Raw genomic sequence first — 20521 nt, forward strand, 5'->3', positions numbered from 1 at the left:
TTTTTTTTTAATTTCGTTCATATAAAAACGAAATTGGAATATATATATATATATATATATATATATATATATATATATATATATATATATATATATATATATATATATATATATTTGCATTTCGTTGGTATATCTACGAAATAGTAATTTTTTTTTTGTATTTCGTTTATATAAAAAAATAGGAAAATAATTTTATTTCCATTTCGTTTATATAAAAACGAAATAGGAATACATATATATATATATATATATATATATATATATATATATATATATATATATATTGTATTTCATGTTTATATAAAAACGAAATAGGAATTTTTTTATTTTTTATTTTCGTTTGAGGGGTATTCTTGAGCCAAAAAAATAGGTTGGGGGTATTTTTGGACCAAATAGGTGAATGGAGGGGTATTTTTGGACCAATAGATGGATGGAGGGTATTTGTGAGTCATTTCCCATACGTTAGGGGTATTTTTGGACCTTTTCCGTTATAAGATTACAACTCAGACGACACATCTTATCCAAATAAATAAAAATAAAAACAAAGGACTAAGACGCACTTTTTCAAATGTTATAATAGTCATTGTTAATGAAATTGAGCAAAAAGAATCTATGATAAAATCAGTATACAAATTTCCATTTCGATAAATGCCATAGTAACATGAAAAATTTATATATTTATATACAATCAGTTTTAAATAAGAAAAATTGTTTAAAAAGAAAAAAAAAAGTACGCGGTTTGTATAGATGAAGACATGAGGTGAAGAACACCTTGATTAAGTTGTAATCTAGTATTAGTAATAATTAGAATAATTAATCAGTAGATGGAAGTGGGAGTGAGAACAGGAGAATTGGGACCCAATTGAGTGAGAACAAAATCTGTAACAAAAGTGCTTTAGCTACCGTTTTTTGTTTTGAAGCCAGTAACGGCATTTTGGCTTATGATTGTATTTTGTTTTGTTCCTCATTATATATCTCTACCATCTTTTGCCACCCCTCTCCATTCTCTTCATATTCAATATTCATCCTTAATATAATTCACTTTGCACTTTCCCCCTCAAACAACCAACCCCCCCACCCCCACCCCCACCCCCACCCTAAAACCCCCTTATCTCTATATAGAATAATATATATAGACGTAACTTAGCAGACACTATCAGATCACCTAAAAAAGAAAGATGAATGAAGGTAGCGACAATGATTTTTTTATGTGGGAAAATAATCAAGGGTGGCCGTCTTTGAACTCGAATAACCTAGTAGGGAGTGGAGAGAAGTTTGCGGGTGACAAGTTGCCAGATCCAAATAGGTCTGATACTTGTCAGCCGCCTACAACTGCTAAGGAGACGGCTGAGGCAACTGCCAGCAGAAAAAGAAGTGCATCCAATCGAGTGAAAGACGGTAAGAAAAGTGGTGAAGCAAAGTCTGGTGATGGAGGTGGAGAAGGAGGAGGAGACTCAGATCACGAGATACACATATGGACGGAGAGAGAAAGGAGGAAGAAGATGAGGAACATGTTCTCTAATCTTCATGCTTTGCTTCCTCAACTTCCTCCTAAGGTTTTTTTTTTTTCCTTTAATGACATACCTTTTTTTTTATCCAACATTCTATCACTCAAGTAAAAGAAACTCAATAAAATTCACGTCTGTCTGAAACTTATTTTTTTTGTTTTTCTTTTTATTGTCCGTCACGGCCTTATTAATCCTCATCAACTCCTCGAGAATTATTCTAAAAATGAAGATGAAAAACATTTAGATCGGGTAGAAACTTGTATAATTATTAAAATTTACTTCTTTGTTTGGTTATTTTTGGCAATTACTTATCACTCTTCCCATATGTGACAGTTCCATTGTTCCAACCTTTCTAAATTGAGTAAATCTTAGGAGAATCTTTGTAGGAAGCTTGCTAAAGGTGATATGATTCTATGAGAAAATGTAACATAATTTTCTTCCGCGTACTACATAATTAGACACCTTAATATGGCCTCTACTGACAACTAAACACTCCAACTTTGAGAATGCACATTTAAACACCTCAACTGGCCCCCATTGTGTCTAGTGGACACCCTGACGCTGACGTGACGCAATAAGTTTGGAGGTGTCTAGATGATTGATCTATAAGTTAGAGTGTTCAACTGACACAGTGAGCACTAGTTGAGATATCTAGATGTGCATTCTCAAGGTTTAAGTGTTTAATTGTCAGTAGAGACCAAATTCAAGTGTCTATCTATGTATGATGTCATTTTCTTCTTATTGTATATATCCAAATTTCAAAGAACAAATATGGTTCACTAATATCTCAAAATAAATTCAGTAGGTTACACATTCCCCTTATTATATGTATGGTGTATCTATATGTTAATTCCAACATGGAATAATAACATGCACTTTGTTTCCCAAAAAAGGGAAGAAAAAACAATATAGAACCTCCGTTTTTTTCGCATGTCTTACTACTATATAAGATTCCACACATTTCTTTGTTTCTCTCTTCTCCACTAAAAATGAGCCCTTCTGGCATAGAATGTGACTTTTGAACATATTCTAACTCCACACAAAATTTATCTAAAAGAAGTATACTTTCTTAATCCGGATAATAATAAGATCTTCGTTACTAACAGAAGTATTTTAATTCGTATTAATTTTTGTATCACTTTAACTTATATACATTTAGAGGAGGTGAAGTTCTGATTATTGTGAAAGTAACTCGATGAATCTATTTTATTCTTTTATTCTTTTTATTAATTGACCCCTCCACCCAGGAGCTCCCCTTTTTGCTTCCTTGCTGTTTCAAACCCACAACCTTCGGGTTAAAGGTGGAGGGTGCTTACCATATGAGCAACCCTCTCTTGTCGATGAATATATTTTATTCTAAGAAGAAAAAAATCACGCTCGATAGGATTAGAACCAAGACATCGAGTTTTGGAGACCCATGTTCTACCGAACTGAACTGAACACACTAAGAATATAACTTGCTTATTTTTCATATTCATGACTATCAATAACACTTTTTCTGTATTCCTAAATGTAATTATCCTTTGACTTTTAACTTATACACACAGAAAGTGTAAAGAAATTAAGGTACTTAATTAATAGCCTATTATAAATAAATTTTTATAACAAGCATTGACTGGTAAGAGACAGATCCAGGATTTGAAGTGTATGTGTTCTTAATTCTAACATTTTTGAATTATTGGGTTCTAAATAATAATTTATACATATTAAATGGATCCTTTAAGACAAATATATGGCTTGACGCAAAGTTTTTTGAGTTCTGCCGAACTCGTACTTCCTATTCTATCGTCACCATTGTTAAATTGCAAAACATGGTAAACGGCCTTGGTACAACAAATAAAAGTGATCTGATAGTATAAAATTTAATTATAATCTTAACGTATATTAGTTAAAACTCTTTTTTAGTTATTAAATATTGATAATCCTTTTATATTGTCAGTGTATAAAACTTAAACTCATTTCGTGTATGCAGGCTGACAAGTCCACAATTGTTGATGAAGCAGTGAACTACATCAAAACACTGCAGAACACTCTCGAAAAGCTTCAAAAACAGAAGCTAGAAAGGCTTCATCCCGTATCCTCTGCAATGAATTTTTATGATCCTTCCATAATCACTTCACAGAAATTACTAAGCGTAGGAAGTAGCAGGGAGCAATTTTTGGCTGATCAAGGATCTACTAGTAACTCAGCTGCTATTACACCAACCAATAATAAAACTGCCAGTCCCCCTTTGATGAGTAATATTCCAGCAACTTTTCAGACATGGAGTTCACCACATGTGGTACTAACTGTTTGTGGAGAAGAGGCACATATTAGTGTGTGTTGTCCAAAGAAAGTTGGACTTTTTAGTGCCATTTGTTGTGTTTTGGAGAATCATAAGATAGAGATTGTGTCTGCCCAAGTTTCATCAGATCATTATAGAAGCATGTTCATGATCCAAGCCCATGTAAGTCCTTTCTCCATCCTCCATCTCCTAATTTCTTTCTTTCTTTTTTTCTCAAGAAAAATAGGAATAATAAACAAAAAAATAAAAGCTAGATTTATGCTTCAGAGAAATTTTCGTTACGCGCTATGGCATGCTCCCAATAGACAAAGCTATGTTGGTTATTTTGAAGATCGTGAACTAGGGTTTAAGTTAGTGAAATAAAAATAGTACTCTGATCCCTACTATTCATGTCGTGTGTCTTAGTTTGATTGATCACAAAATATATTTAAGAATGTAGAGAAATTTTTTAGATCTTGTGATATTACGTTAAAGGGATGTATAGCATAATGTTGGTATAAAGAACTTACTAATATAGAGTGATGAATATAGTGCTCTTTTTAACACAGATTAAAAATAAAAGTAAGACAGAGAGATTGAAACACATGAAATGTTAGTCACCAATAAATGTGACGCACACAAGTTTTTGTTATTCATTTGATTTCCTGTAATACGATATTCTGTCCTTTTCAATTTTTCCAAGAAAAAAACATTATAGTAGTACATATTTTTGTTTGAAAATTCTTTAATTAAAACTTAGTAATTTGCCTTAAATAACATCCCTTTGATCAAAGATTATCATGGTATGTTTAAGAAATAATTTTTCTTTCTTTCATAAGTTTCACATTTAATCAAACATCTTCACATGAAATGAAAGTGAAAAGTATACGTCCTCTCACCTAGTCTTCCCCTGGGCTTTCGTTTAAAATTCTCTCTATTTGCTAGATAAACAACAATATAGTTTAGTTATAGATTATGCTTAGAAGTTATATTGATTCTGAAAATATGTTGATGTCGATATATGTATTCAGGCAAGAGGTGGAAGTAGCTTCAATCAATTCTCCCAAGCACGCACAGTGGAAGAAATATACCAGCAAGCTGCAGCTGAGATAATGTTCTGGACCACTCCCCAGTGATATTTCAGCCAAATTCAACAGAAGTTAAAGGGACTTGTTATAAGGTTTTTGCGAGTCTTTATTTTATGTATAGGCAGGAAGAATGAAAACTATGAAATTTGGTCCATTTTCTTCCAATGATATATAGCTAAGATCTTGGTTTTGGCAGTGGCAGCATAAACAATATTGCAAGGTTTTATTTTATGTACATGCTCTCAGGGTGTGTTTGGTATGGATAAAATATTTTTTAGAAAATGTTTTCCAATTTTTTCATGTTTTATTTCAAAATATTTTTGCCGGTAAAACAAGTACATTAAAAATGAGAAAAATGATTTCCTAGTTGAAGTACATAAAACAAGTTCTATAACTGACATTTTAAGTTCATTACCTCCTTACTACTCCCACACCCACAACCCCTATCCTTTGACCACCACCACTAGGGTTGTACATGGACCGAGTTGTTCGGCTTTTTCAAATACCAAACCAAACTAATTGTGTCGAGTTTTTAAATTTATAAACCAAACCAAACCAACAAAAGTCGAATTTTTCAACCTCGGGTTTTCTCGAGTTTTTCGGTTTTTTGGGATTTTGCTGTTTTTTCGGTTTTCTCAAATTTTTTGTGTCAAAATCTTCATACAAACATATAATTTGTGTTTCAAATATTTCATTAGTCGTAATAAGATACAACTATCTAATAAGGTGTGTTTTAAGAAAATAACTAAAAATGTGAGATGAGTGATAACATTATACTAAAATATTCAAGAAAAGAGATAATGAAATCACATAAGATCATGTCAGTCATGTTTCCTGGGGTGCTCGTATGAGTTCAATATTTTTATTTTTGAAAGGTTAAAGCCAAAATTTGCAGTAATTAATGTAAAATGTTCCAATTTACTCTTTGGTATATTTTATATTTTGAAAGGTTAAGGTTTGATATAGCCTATATGACCAATGTGGTTTAGCTTTTCCCTTTCTTGACATGGCAGTAGAAAAATATTTTTTTAAAGAAAACCCAAAACAGATTGAAAGAATGAATGGATTTCCGTGTGATTATGAATGATTATTCAAATGATAAGAAGTAGATCTTTTATTAGCATTTTGATTTTATTTTATTTGAGTTATTACCATCTATAGACTATAAAACTTATTTGACCATTCAAGATTCTAAATTTAAGTTTGAAATAATAAGTTAAAAGACCAAAACTATGAAAAAGTTCAAAAAATATTTATAAATTACATTTCAAATAACTTTTTAAAAAATTGTAAACATGTAATGTCGGGTTAGTTTGGTTCGGTTTGATATTTTTTAGTTAAAATCAAACCAAACCAGTTATGATTGTTTTTTTTTCAATACCAAACTAAGTCAAACCAAACTACTAATCGAGATTTTTCTCAGTTTGGTTCGGATTATCGATTTGTCGATTTTCTTTGTATACCCCTACCCACCAAGCCACCACCCACACCCCAACCACCTCTCATCAGTCATCACTCCATCCCCATCCCATAGTAAATTTCTTGATTACGTGTAAATGCTCTCGGGACAATATCTTTTCTCATACTTACCAAATAGCAAAATATAAGCAAGAAATTGAAATTACTTATTTTCTAAGAAAACATTTTCAGGAAACTTAGTTTAGTTCTCTAATTCTTCTCTCATTTTCCCTTCCAAAGTTAAACAAAGAAAAAGATTTGCAGATCTAGACTATTCGATATTTCATTTCTTATCAAAATTGCAACAAGGGAGGGAGAATTCTGAAGCTTTAATATTAATTTAGATAGGGCCATGGCCCAACAATTAGAATTGTCACACTATCAACGTATCACGTAATGGGCTGAAACAGTATTAGAATGTCTTTCTTCGGCTATTGAAACATACATTTCTTAGTAATTATTATTGACATATTTTTAGCCAAGGATTAAGCTCAGCCAAAAAAACACATACTTATTTTTATTAAGTCAATTTTCCTTAATAATTTGTAACTAATTAAGCACTACAGCTGTCAAGGACAGTGACCGACTTAAAACATGACCAAATAATTTAAACTGCACCGTATATAGAGCATTTTTTATCACTAATAGAACGGCCTGAATTTGTTCTGAAAATATTTAACTTACTGGACTTCCAAAGCCAATTGATAGACAGTATACTAGAGTATAATTACTGTTTTTTGTGGAGTAATTTACTTGTGAGAGATAAAGAAAGAAACAATAACTGGAGTATAGTATATTTGAAAGAAAAAAGAAAGGAGGTGTTTCTAACCTTTTTGGAAAAGCTTTAAAAACCTCCATTAGTTTCACCTAGGTAATATTAACCAATTTATCCGCATTCGATATTTGTTACTGAGACAGTATATTGTATTATTGTTAAATAATAAATGAGGTGAAAACATACATTGCTTAAATATAATTAGGTGATAAAAGTGATACATTGAGAAGTGTTAGATACACATTATGTGATATACATTATATGATATACATATAATGTGAACCAATATTTGTATGTATTGTGTGATATACATTATTTGATACACATTATTGAGCTATGAAATGCCAAAAGCTAAACCTGGACTATTTTGTGCCAATAGTTTTTCCTGATTGCATTCCCACGTCAATTTTCCTTTTTCTTTCCATGTGCGAATAAAGCCCAATGGGGAGCGTTTCCAAGTTCATAGCTTTCTCTTAAGAATGGAAGCATAGTTTTGGAAATTAGTAGCTTTCAGGGATTTACTTTACAAAAATAATACTCATTCTGTCCCAAATAATGGCGAAGTTTGGAATAAGAAGGTTAACTCATCTAATTTTCAATGTGAATTCAAACGTTGGTTTCTTAAATTGTTGGAACTAAAATCTAAATATCTAGGAACTAAATAAAAATTTCACTAATTAACTTATGACTTTAATGGCTAAAAAATATGAAGAAATGTTTGTTAAAGTCATTGAATAATGACAACAATTCTTTTTTAAAGAGAATGGAAGTACGATTCACAGCATGCGCAGAAGGATATTTTCTCGCACTTATTGCTTTTTCTTTTTCTTCTGAATCCCATTTGGTATTTGGTACATGTTTTGGAGTCCTGGCTGATCCGAATTTGCTGTAAGGCCTATAAAAGGGAAAATCACTCCTCGACCCAAAAAAGAAAAATCATTCTTAGATTTTAATCCGAAACCCATTATTAAGAATGAAGGATCCTATCTATCTCATGACAACTCTCGGTGATTGCACTCATACTACATTGTGTTGTAGCCAGAGCATGAAGTGTGGTGCACATCTAAAAACGATCAAGATTTGCATGTTGTCCATGTTTATACGATTGGAAAAAGAAGAATAAAAGTAGAAGAGAAAATGGTTGGGCATGTGACCACTAAATTGTCACTAGAACGGGAAAAGTCCAACACCCATGTGATTCCAATTCATCGGTCACATTCCATTACATTACCTCCATACTTTACCTTGCCACTCTCTGCTACTCACTAAACAATGTTTTGTTACATTAAAACGCCATTTGATTAGATTTGAATAGGAAAATTGATTTCAATACAAAACACATTTATTATTAATCCCCATATAACTATTCCTCTATTCTAATTCATGGAATAAAAAAACATATTTATAGGCTCTCTTGCATAAAACAATTTAAGTCTCTTGTCCACCCATATTATTATTAATTTTGCTATCTCATCTTTCTTGCAATCTTGCATCGTCTACGTTTCTGTTGAGCCGAGGGTCCATCGGAAACAACCTTTCTCCCCTCAAATGGTAGAGCTAAGATATGCGTACTCTTACCCTCCCCAGACCCACTCGTAGAATTACACTGGATATGTCATTGTTGTTGTCCACCCATATTATTAATATCTTCAATTAATGTTAGTAGACAAAATTAAAAAATGTCACCGTCTGTTGACACAAGTATAGTAGTTAGACAAGTGGGCCGAGCAAGGTCGATCCAGCCCAATAACTCATCGTACCTAGGGGCTTTATAGGACCCAAATAGGTCCTTAATTATTTGCATGCACGCACATCTGTTTTAATGTGGCTAGTCTACGGTCAAAAGAAAGTTGAAATATCCCTTTCCAATTAGAGTCACACATGCTACCACTACCTTATATTACAACTCATCAACTCCTCACACATTAAAGGAAAAAATAAAATGATGTTTTGGATTTTATAAGTGAACTAATACCTAATATTCTATATTTGATAATTTGAAAAGAAAAAGAGAAGAATCTTTGGATGAAGAAATTGCACAGTTTGCTCTTCAAATGGGCTGGTCTTTGATTTTTGCTCTTTTGCAATAGAAATTATGCTCAATGAGACATAAGTTATTTTAGAAACTGATGTCATACTAGGCATAACTTATAGTATATTAAGATGCAAAAATATAACCTGATGCCCCGCGAAATATTTATTATTATTAGCGTAAAGAATTAAAGACCAGCGCAAAATAGGGCAAAGTGCAAATGACCCTCTTTAGGTTAAGAGTTCATGTTACAGACTAATTACTCTTAGTCTCTTAAGGGGTATCTTTTTACTAGAATTGTCTGAATTGGGAAAAGAAGAAGAAAAAAACAACTTTCAAGGCCAAAAAAAAAAAATGGTTATCTTACGTACAAAAATTACATAAATGGAATAATGCCCTATTTACCAAATCTAGACACTTGTTTTTTTTTTTCTATTTTACCTTGTATTACAAAAATTTGGGGTAGTTTTGGAAGAAAGAAGGATAAGAATGGTGAATCGTCAAAACGGAACGACGTCGCTACAAGCAAAATCATCCGAATTGCCAATAATAGAGTCATCTGGCCAACAATCACGAAGCTGCTTCAAAAGCATTTGCGCTTTTCTCTTCGCGCGTTCTGTACAATCGCTTTGAACTAACAACAAAAGCTGAGTCAGCACACCGGCGGCAACCGCCTCTTTCTGTGCTTGCTCCGACGCCGAACAAAGCGATAACAACGCGCCGGCAGCGTACTCCGTCGCACGCTCCGATATTTTTAGTATAATTTTCACAAGCAAAGGCACCGTAAGCGCGTGAGAGGCTAACGCGCCGCAGCCTGATGGAATCCTTGATAAGAGTTCGATTGTAGCGAGTGCTCTTTCCGCATCGCATTTCTCGAAATCCTGTAATCTATCAATAAGCGCTTCAACAGCACCGGCGCTCACCGCTCTTTCACGGTGTTGCTTCACTAAGCATAAAGCAAACAATGCTTTAATTCCAACTTTCAACGCTCTCGGATACGCTAACGGATAATTCAAAATTCCGACTACTCCTTCAAAAACATCATCTGCATTGCTAATCTGAGCACGGAGCTCCGGTGATCTCATTCCGGCGACAACAGTCTCAATCAAAGCAGCTGAATTAACTCGAACATCGATTGAAGGATGAAAAAGCAAAGCAACCAGGTAACTAACTCGGTCTGGATCCGAAGCAACGAAAACACATTCAGGTTCGGATAAAGGGAACATCGAGAGAATCGCGAGTGACTCGTGATTCAACTCGGATAAGGTCGAGTCTGGAACCATACGTGAGAAAACAATAGACAACAGGATTTCACGTGCGTTGTTTGCTGAAATTACAGATCGGTTTTTATCTGAGTCACGAGCAAGTCCTCTTAGTCTCCTCAAAGCATTAAGCCTAGAATTCAAATGATTGGACTGGGCACCAGCTTGGTGCAACAACGACCGGACTAACACCGGATCAGCCGGTTGCTTTGGGGTCGGAATTCGCTCAACTCCAAAAGCCCGGTTCGCAACACACCATTCTTGTATAAGCCGACGAAGAGTATGGTTTGGGATAAGCGTGAACTCACTGAGTGGGGCCCTTGTTACCGGACACGTGGTATTGCCGGTTGCCACCCAGGACTCAATGCTTTGGCGGTCATATGTTTGACCTGTACAAACGGTGACTGGATCTCGCATAAGCTCTAAGGAGATTGGACAACGAAAGTGGTATGGAATTTGGATACCTACATCCAAAGGGTCTAAACTTCCAGGCATGTTTTCTTCTTTATCTTTTTAAAGGTTTGCTGTGAATTGAGTGTTTGGGGGTATCAGAAAATGTTTGGTTATTATATATAGAGAGAGAAAAAAAGGCCAAAACTGAAAGGGGAGTCTGCAAATTCTCTCACACTTTTATTTGGGAATTTGCTGGGTCTTATACGGAGAGAAAACAAAGGGACATATCCAACAGGCCGTAGGGCTCTTCTCTCTGTTTTGCTCTGTTCTTATTCTGACCAAAATTGCCACCCTCCAAGCCCCCACACGTGCGTTTTTCATTTATTTACTAGGCTCATCTTAATTGTTTCATTTAACCATGGTTACGTTGGTCTCTGGTCAAACCTATTGTGCGAACTGGGACCCACATTCATGCTCAAATCTAACTTCTGTTTACGTCAAATTGGCATTATTGTTGAAATTTGAGTGGTCCAATTCGATTGAGCGCAATACATCATGCATTGGTCTATTATTGCACTTATGCCTTGTTTTTTGTTTCTTCTTTTTGGTTTTGTTGTCAATATAAAAAATTTATACCAATTAATTATCGAACTGTTAGTTATCGATAGATTATTTTGGAGTTATAGATTGATTGACATTTTAAAAATTAAGAGTTGATAGAGATTTAAACGTTTTTTTCTTGGTCGAATTTCATAGGACGAAGTAACTACGTAAAATTTATGAACTTTAGTAAAGATACTGGTTATCAAAAAGGAGCCATCTTAAAGTGCTGGGGAGTTATGGGTTGCTATTATTAACAAAATATATTAACTTAGTAAGTGATTATCATAATCAGAGTTACCGTGTATTTGCGTTGGTGGGACTATGGGAGGTAGTAAGCATCCATGAAATTAGTAGAATTACCCTGTCTAGGATACCTTGGTTATGAAAAATATAAATAAATTAAAACGAATTACCAGAAATTACTAATTTAAAGTATATGGAATTGATGTAGTAACATTTTTATACTTTTTCGGAAGGAAGTGCAAGAGCTAAAAACCTACAGGCATGTTCTAAAAGGTAAGGAGGGTTCCATATTAAATTAAGGGAAAAAGGGTAAAAAATACTCCTCTACTTTGGGAAAAGAGTTAAAAATATCATCCATTATAAATTTGGATGAAAAATACCCCTCCCGTCATTAAAGTTTTCAAATATACATTTGTCTTAACGGAAATTCTCATTACTTGTTGCATTGGGGAACAAGTTGGTTGCATATTTTTTCGTATTCCATTACTTTTTGCATGAGTAAATGTTATAAAAAATTGAATTCTCCGAAAATTCAATTTGAATACATGCCTTAAATAGGGGTGGACGTTCGGTTCTTCGGTTTGGTTTTATCGAACTTCGGTTCGGCTATTTCGGTTTGGTTTTATCGAACTTCGGTTCGGCTATTTCGGTTTTGGTTTTTTGAAGATGGACACCGAACACCGAACCAAACTAGTTCGGTTCGATTCTTTCGGTTTCCGTTTTTTGAAGTTTGGTTCGGTTCGGTTTCGATTTCGATTTTTTCAATTCGGTTTTTTTGATATGATATTAGAAGAGATTCCATTTACACTAATTCATATTCTCAAAAGCTACAAAACATAAAACTGACAAATTAAAATCAAAATCAAACAAACAAGATACACAAGAGAAAACCATACAATAATATATGATTACTAGGTGTTATATACATACAGTAAGAATAATTAAGAAAACACATAAAGAACATACATTAATCCTAAAGACACATCCTAGTCACATTTTTTTGTTAAAGATATTTAATTTTCTCAATTGAAGTGGAAAATTAGGGATACAAAAGCAAAAGAGAGCTTGTTACAATTGAGTTTTTTTGGCTTAAACTTAATGGGCGTGGACTATTTTAATTTTTATGGGTAATGTATTAAAGTTCGGTTTAAATTTCGGTTCTTCAGTTCGGTTTCGTCAAAGTTCGGTTCGATTTCGATTCGGTTTTTCGATTTTTGGTATTTATGCCCAGTCCTAGCCTTAAATGAACCGCTTTATTATTTTCTCTTTTATGACCGGACAAAATCATTTTGATTTAGGTTTAAGACATGTAACGAATTCAAATCTTGTTTTACACTCAAAATAAAACTCAAGTTTGACTAGTCAATACCTTATGATATGGAAAGTCACTTTCGGTATATATTAAATGCAAATCTTCATCTAAAAACATCGAACTACTTTCTATTATCGTGGTTGTGTCACTTTTAATTTGTGAATTTCTAACCTTCTAAGTTGTCAATTTCCTTACTTGTTCCATGATGAGCCTCGAATAATAAATTTTTCCATATATTGCGTCAAAAAATAATTATGGGAGGAAGGATTACCCTTTTGCTTCTTCTGAAAGCTCTTTCCAAACTGCTTTAATTTCCTCTGTGGGGTTCTGGAGAAATTGGCATCAAAGTAGACAGTTATTATGAAAGCAATTGATTATCCTTGAGCTTCTTTTGGAGCATATTCCAATTGCTACGACTGTCATTTACGTAGTAAATAAATAGCATGTCCAATATGTCATTTTCTAGTTTCTTGGGCAGTCAAAAGAAATATTAGAGAAGTTGGATACTCGATGTGCAAAATTGGGTAGGATTGCACGAGGGGATTTGTCTACTTTGGTGAAGACCCCATTAATACCAATGAGTTTTGAATTTGTGAACATTCATGAAGTCCTTGGTGCAGATTTCCAAGATGAAAATTACAGTAACCAGTAGATTTCTACGCATTTTTTCTTGGTCCCAAAATAAATGAATTTTTCTACGCCCAAAAAATACTCCATCCGGATAAAAAATAAAAAAGTTCACTTAGCCTTTTTTTTCTTGTATAAAAAAAAGTGTCCACTTATTAAATCAAGAAATAATTAATCTTATCTTTTCAGATTTGCCCCTATTAAGTGTTGTGTGATCAAATCTCAATGCCTATTTAATTAGGGTGGCTTAGTCAATTTACATTTTTTTTTCTTGGAGTGAGTAGTTTCTTTAGGGTGTACAAATGGCTAAGTGGACACTTTTTTTTTATTTAGTGGGAGTATTAATAATTTTTTTCAAAGTTACCCTTCTGTCAAACGAGTTTTCCAAATCTCAACAATGACTATCTCTTGTCTTAAATAAAGTTTGAGACGAAGTAATTATCTTTTGATTAATGTCATTAACTAACTTTTTTAAGGGTTGTGCCACAATTTAAAAATGCATTTATTTTTGAACGAAGGAAAGTAATTTTTTTTTCCAAGTAGAGTTTTGAAGCCGGAGAGATTTTAAATTTAGTAATGAAAGGATAAGCTAAGGAGGTTTCTAGGCAAAGACCAAAGAACAAAAACCAATTCATTCTGATCTCTAGCAATAAATGTAAGATGATGGCACCATCTTACATTTAGCTAGTATTTTTTTTCAATTATAATTTTAAAAATCGCATTTGCTTTGTGTTTTTATAATATTGAAATTAAGCCAAATTAAATGATACGACTTGAAGAACGTAGATTCATATAGTCGATCTCGATTTACCTAGAATGGAAAGGAAGCGAGTTCTTGTTGCAATTTTATCAGGCCTAATTTTTATCAAAAGCTATCAACGTAAAAGTACTTAAAACAATCAAATGTGTTACTATTTGTTGAAATTGAACAAGAGTTGGTAAATGAACAGTTCAGAAATGGGTCAAATTAAACCGTATAAAACTCAAACTGTCAAACATTTGCACTTCATCAATAATTGAAAAGGTAACCTAGGTAGAGGTGCTGTGCTGTTCATTGAATTTGGATTTTACCTTTGTTGTTGGGAGTGTTCGGAGGGGGGGGGGTTGTGTGGGTCAGTGGATGGTCAAAGGTCAAAGATGAACAGAGGAATGTGCGGGGGCCAGGTTGTCTCTACCATCTCTTTATTCGAGTAGAAGCTGCATAAACACCCAGATATATTTCCTCTCTAGGATGGTTGGATGACACCACACTTTAAAGGCACTAACTTTTTTCCATCTTTTTTCCTTTTCATTTTTGTCCTAAAACATTTGTGGGAACATGGTCCCCATTTGAGGGTGGGACCTTCCAAGAAAATCAACAAAACGATGTTGATCAAGTGGGGACAGACTGGTATACGTCCTTAGGGAAAAACCCAATTGAGATTTTCTCTGGGAGAAGAACACAATTGGTGAACAGAGAATCCTTTTTATTATCCATCACATGTGTTCCTTTTTAGTTTTGGGGTTTAAAATTAGAGAAGACAACAGAAAGCAAGGGAAAGGCGTTAAGATTAGGAAAAATAATGCGACGTGGCAAATATTAGACTATACTTATGAAACGTAGATACAGTTTTATAAAACTATGAAATGTAGCTATTGTATCTACAAAACGTAAATGTCAGCGTTGATACAGTATGCATCGATACAATATTTTCGCGTCATTTCAACTGCTACAATATGTTCTGCTATAGCTAATACATGTCTGATACAGTTGAGTTGATACTCTCCTAATGCAGCTCTTTCGCTATAGTTGTTCTTGATAGAATAACTATAACTACGTTTTGTAAATACACAATTTATAGTTTACGCTATAAATTACTATAACTATTTTCTAGAAAAATTATTCGATTAGGGTCATTGTCCGGGTCAATTAAGAACCATTAGTGGTCGTTTCGTGCATGGCCAAAATTATCCCGGGATTATAATCCCGGATTAATTTATCCCATATCTTGGGATTATTTTATACCATCTAGGAGATGTTATACTATAGTCCCAGGATAAGTGGTATAAGAAGGTATATCTCAGCTTATATCATGAGATGCATTTTATACTTTGTTTGGTACAAATTTATTGGTATAAGTGGTATAAGAAGCAACAACAACAACAACAACCCAGTGAAGTCTCACAACGTGGGGTTTGGGGAAGAAGTGATATAAGAAGGTATAAATTTATTCCAGAAAAGATTTATACCTTCTACCAAACATGATACAAAAAATTAGTGCTGGATAATTCAGCTTATACCATGCACCAAACGACCCTTAGGTATTCCGGCAGTGACAGTGAAGAGGGGGCACGCGTGTGGAGACAGACAGTGTGGACCACGGAGTCAGGGCAACAGTAGGACCGAGTATTGTCTGTGGTCAACCAGGCAATGTTGCCGCTACCAGCTACACGCGTTGCTTTCCCGATGCACGTGCTTCTTCTCCCTCGCACGTGTCCCCAGCTAAGCCGCACAATACCAATTTTCTTATCCTCAACGCTTCTAGAAGTTGATTTCTGCATTTGCACTGATTTAGAATATTGAAAGATTTTATATAAAGGTACAATAATAGGCTAGATAACTATTAACTCCATCCACTTGGATTTGCTCAAATTGTTTATCTCAAGTCTAGATAAAAGTAGAAAATGGCTACTAATTAATAGATTTAAGATTTAAGTTTGATGGCTAACCCATTACACTTATAAGATTGAGAATTCTGAATTGAGTATTTATTGAAAATTTAGTAAATTTTGTGTGTATTTCATATCGAAAATGCTGGATTCAGTTGAAATTTGTAACATGTTACACACACTCTTATGGACGTTCAACGTAAATCGTAAAATTAGTCAATTCATGATGAATTTCAACAAACAATGAAGATTTATAATTTCATATATTTAGCCGATTGCAACTTGCATAGAAGGCATTGTCGTTGTAAGTGAAGAGTATTATGGAGTCATCATTTTTTAATAAATATAGTTATTGATAAACGTATAGTTTTAGGAATACAATGGGAAGATAATGATCGTGTACGCATCCGCTCCCATAAGATACGTCCACACGTGAGTGTGAGAACAGGATATAGCATCGAAGATACTGCATTCTTAGTCCTCATTTAATTGATTAAACTAAAAATTAAACTTGAAGTTTCCCAGAAGGGTAGTCAACATTCATACCCGGTACTTGTTCAGTTCAAATGTTGAATGCTAGCACTGTAGCCCATGCAACCATGTGTATTTTGTGGAACAGAAGAAAAAAAATGGTACCAATAAAAACTGTGCTAGTCAAAAACGCTGAGAATCTGCTGTAGCTAAAAATGTACTTATTTCTGACATGTTGATATTGATGATATTGTGATAGCTCATAGCTTCCAAAAGTTCCAATTCCTTTACTCCTGTTACCTGAAGTACAAATTGGAGATACCCATATTTTTCAAATTTTATTAAAAACTTTTTTGCTACTCTTTCTTAATAGCCATATCAATTTGTACACGTCTCGACTGATTTCACAAGATACCTATTAATTTAGCAACATAGATACAAGTTAACTCTGTCCACCAACTTGACATATGCAAAGATATTACCTAATATTTTTGCCTCCAGTGTGATTTGGACTTAAAATCTCAAGGTTTTCATCCCACGTTATTGATCACTAGTCCACACCCTTAAGAGTCGTTTGGTGTGAAGGATAAGCAAAAATAGTATCGGGATAAAATTTTAGTGCCTCCTTATCCCATGTTTGGTTGAAATAAAAATCCGAAATAACTAATCCCGGTATTAGTTATCCCAGAATTGTAGCTTTATTTTATCCCACCTTGAGGGTGGAATAACTTATTCTGGAATAAGTTGGTTCCCAACCAAACGAGCCCTTAGATTTCTTTTGACAAGCTTGTCGGGGATATCAAACAATGAATGTTGCTTTGCAGCTAAAATTATGTTACTGTGTGTAATTAAGCTTAATTTGAAAGCTTTGTCTTTTTAGTTTTACCTTTGTTTTTATTTTCTTTTCAATTTTTCACGGCTGACAACATTATTTTGAGGCACTAGATGAATGATAATGACCCTTTGAACTTTGAAGCAATGGAATCTATCAATAATGATGTATTACTATTAAATTACTTGTCAGTTAATTTTTTTTCTTTTTTCTAATGAGAAAAATGGGATGAGATTTGAAACAATGGATAAGAAAATTTCTTTTTACTTTATTTATCTAAGGAATCTAATCGTACATTAAACTAGTAAAAATCCTTATCCAAATTAAGTTGAGCAAAGAGTGTAAAGTAGCATCAGGACAAATTTTATTTTGGCGTAATATACAATATTTTATAGAATAGTTCGCTGTCAAAGCACCTTTATGATAGCAAATGGAAAATCTACTAAGTGAAAAGACTGGTTAAGAATTATGTATGATATGAGTGGTGGCTTGGAATGTCAAATCCTTTTAACCAGTAAAAAAAAAAAAAAAAAAAAAAACTGGAATGTGCACTGTCAAGTGTCAAGGGCCATTTTCATCAAATGAAAACTTGACGTGGTTCCCAACATGTTTGTTGACATGTTTGTTGATGTCATGGGAGTAGCATCTTTTAAAAGAAGAATAAGATTTATAGCATTCCATCCTTCTTAAAATTTTTATTTTCATAGTAAGTGTTATTTAGAAAATTAAGACATAAATTAATTATTTTTTTTCAATTCTATCCGTAGACAATAAAGTAATATCTAAATGATAATTAGAAAAGTCACATAGTAACTTGATATTATTGGATTCGCAATGTCAAAAGGTTTACTTCTTGTGCATGCTCTAATCAAAAGGTAAAAATATTTTTTTTTATTATATAAGAGTAATTTGGTAAACTTTACATTGCATTATTGGTTTCTTAATATGCGTGATTTTGACTAAGGTGACACTTATTATGAGACGGATGGAGTATTAAACTTTAATTTGTATTATCCTACTATTTTGCTTTTATCTTAGTCTAAACCCTTTCCTATATTTACATTCGCTGTAATGCAGCAGAATTTAACAATTGCACACTGACTCTAGAGAAATAATTTTACACTGTCATACTAAATTGAAAGCAAATAACAAGTACTTCCTCCGTTTTAATTGAAGTGTCATAGTTTCGAAATTTAAGAAATAAAGAGAGACTTTTGAATATTATGATCCTATATTATAGATATATATAATGTACTAAAATATTCTTTAAATTTGGTGGTATAAACTTGCCATATAAGATCTTTGAATTGTCAAACTTACTGTATATAAAAAGACACTCTTTTTGTGACAGACAAAAAAAAAATATACTTAAAGGAGGGAGTAACTTTTGTTTTTATTTTTATAATAAGCATGTATATGCAACCTATAAAAAATGGTAACTGATTTGTTACGAATGATACACATAAACCAAAGTATTTTAAAACATTATATTATCAGTATATATAAAATTAAACAAAGTGAAGAATACCATCTTCAACCTTTAGTTTCCTTCACTGTTCTTGCATTTTATTATTCATAAAAATCCTAAGAAGTTTTCTCCTCTAATTTTGAAGCATTATTGCGTCACGCTTGATTCCTACAAAAGGAAACGGGCATCAAATTTTTATGGTGAAGATGTTTCATTTATGTTTAGTGGATGAATAAGGGAGGTTATTGGCCAAATTTAGCAGTTGCTTCATGATGATAGATACAACTTAATTCATAGTATCCTTAGGAAACTTCAACGTCAAAATAAAGTTATTCCTATTATCTAAGGTCTATACAACACAAATTAGAGACAAATTCACTTTTTTTTTTTTACCTCAAGAGTTGATACACTCATCAATATCTCTAACTTTGAATTATATATTTGTAATCATAATTTTTTAAGTATACATATATATGATCTGAGTGTAATAATACTCTTTACGGCAATTACTACTATATGCCCCAATTCAAAGCAAGTTGGTATCTGTATATGAATTTGATTATATCTTGTTAATAAATTCATCTCAAATCAATATTATACGAAATTGTGTCTCACAAATGACCAATTGTTCTATTACCTTTTGTTAATTTATTCTTTTCTTGAAGGTGGGTTATGGATCAGATCAGGCTGATTTTAGGTGCTAAATTCGGGGCACGTGAACAGACGGTCTCTTTGTAAAACTAGATATTTTATGTATATATTTTTTAAAATTAGTACAATACTATCTGCTAGAACCATGCTACACAAAGGCTAAATAGTGCACTGGGTTGATGTTGAGTTATTTACCTATAGGACTAGGTATCAAGTCCCACTTAATACATTTTTTCCTCCATTTTTTTTTTTTTTTTTTGCGAATCCATGTTTCAAAAAATTTAGATTCGCAACATGGGTAGTGATTGTCAAAGATTGAATTATTGGGAAGCTTCTGAGTCACTTTCTTTAAGAATGATATTCTATCATGTAACTGGGAAGATAGTCGAGATATAAAGATAATTGTGTTTTTGAACAGCTTATTTTAGAGTGCAAAAGAGGCAAAGCCTAGTTGTCTGTGTGATTCCCCCCTATCGTTTTGTAATCTTTGGTGGTGGTGGTCCAAAAATATTTTTTGGTTATTATATTATTCTAAATAATTGAGTGTCCACTTTCCATGTATTTCGTCTAGTTATCTGCCACGTTTTCATATAATATCTCAATTCCATTAAATTGTTCAAATTTTCAATATCTCAAATCTAATGTGGTAGTCCTTTGCCTCAATCAGTACTGTGACATCCAACTTTATAGCAACTTTTGTCGTTTGTTATATATGTATAGACTACCAAAATTGTTTTTCTCTACTCAAAAAGATTTTTATTAAAAGGTGCTGATTAAATTATATAAAATAATTCAAATCAAACAGGGCAGAGTTCTTATCCTTTTTCGTCTCTTGTAGATTTTTTTTTTTTTTTTTTTTAATTTTGTTATGCATAATTACAAGCTA

The 20521-nt window shown here is 33.0% G+C and overlaps 2 protein-coding genes across 2 annotated transcripts; one reads left to right on the plus strand and one right to left on the minus strand.

Annotated features, from left to right (window-relative positions):
• Positions 1-1098: 1098 nt before the first annotated feature.
• LOC132600228 (transcription factor bHLH95-like) lies at positions 1099-5127 on the plus strand. The gene is made up of 3 exons (XM_060313313.1): positions 1099-1556; positions 3481-3954; positions 4803-5127. The coding sequence occupies exons 1-3, from the start codon at positions 1179-1181 to the stop codon at positions 4905-4907; spliced, it is 957 nt and encodes a 318-aa protein (XP_060169296.1). The 5' UTR covers positions 1099-1178; the 3' UTR covers positions 4908-5127.
• A 4262-nt stretch (positions 5128-9389) lies between these two features.
• On the minus strand, positions 9390-11118 carry LOC132599030 (U-box domain-containing protein 26-like). The gene has a single exon (XM_060312234.1). The coding sequence runs from the start codon at positions 10879-10881 to the stop codon at positions 9625-9627; it is 1257 nt and encodes a 418-aa protein (XP_060168217.1). The 5' UTR covers positions 10882-11118; the 3' UTR covers positions 9390-9624.
• Between the last annotated feature and the right edge of the window lie 9403 nt (positions 11119-20521).

Source organism: Lycium barbarum, chromosome 6 (genome assembly GCF_019175385.1).
Source record: "Lycium barbarum isolate Lr01 chromosome 6, ASM1917538v2, whole genome shotgun sequence".
Taxonomy (NCBI): Eukaryota; Viridiplantae; Streptophyta; class Magnoliopsida; order Solanales; family Solanaceae; genus Lycium; species Lycium barbarum.

What these genes read in the sequence shown, in the direction of transcription:
- LOC132599030 (XM_060312234.1), bottom strand. Translation starts at nt 10,881, where the DNA reads ATGCCTGGAAGTTTAGACCCTTTGGATGTAGGTATCCAAATTCCATAC.
- LOC132600228 (XM_060313313.1), top strand. Translation starts at nt 1,179, where the DNA reads ATGAATGAAGGTAGCGACAATGATTTTTTTATGTGGGAAAATAATCAA. An exon ending in TTCCTCAACTTCCTCCTAAG is followed by an intron (nt 1,557 to 3,480) that starts GTTTTTTTTTTT and finishes TCGTGTATGCAG; the next exon opens with GCTGACAAGTCCACAATTGT. An exon ending in TGTTCATGATCCAAGCCCAT is followed by an intron (nt 3,955 to 4,802) that starts GTAAGTCCTTTC and finishes ATATGTATTCAG; the next exon opens with GCAAGAGGTGGAAGTAGCTT.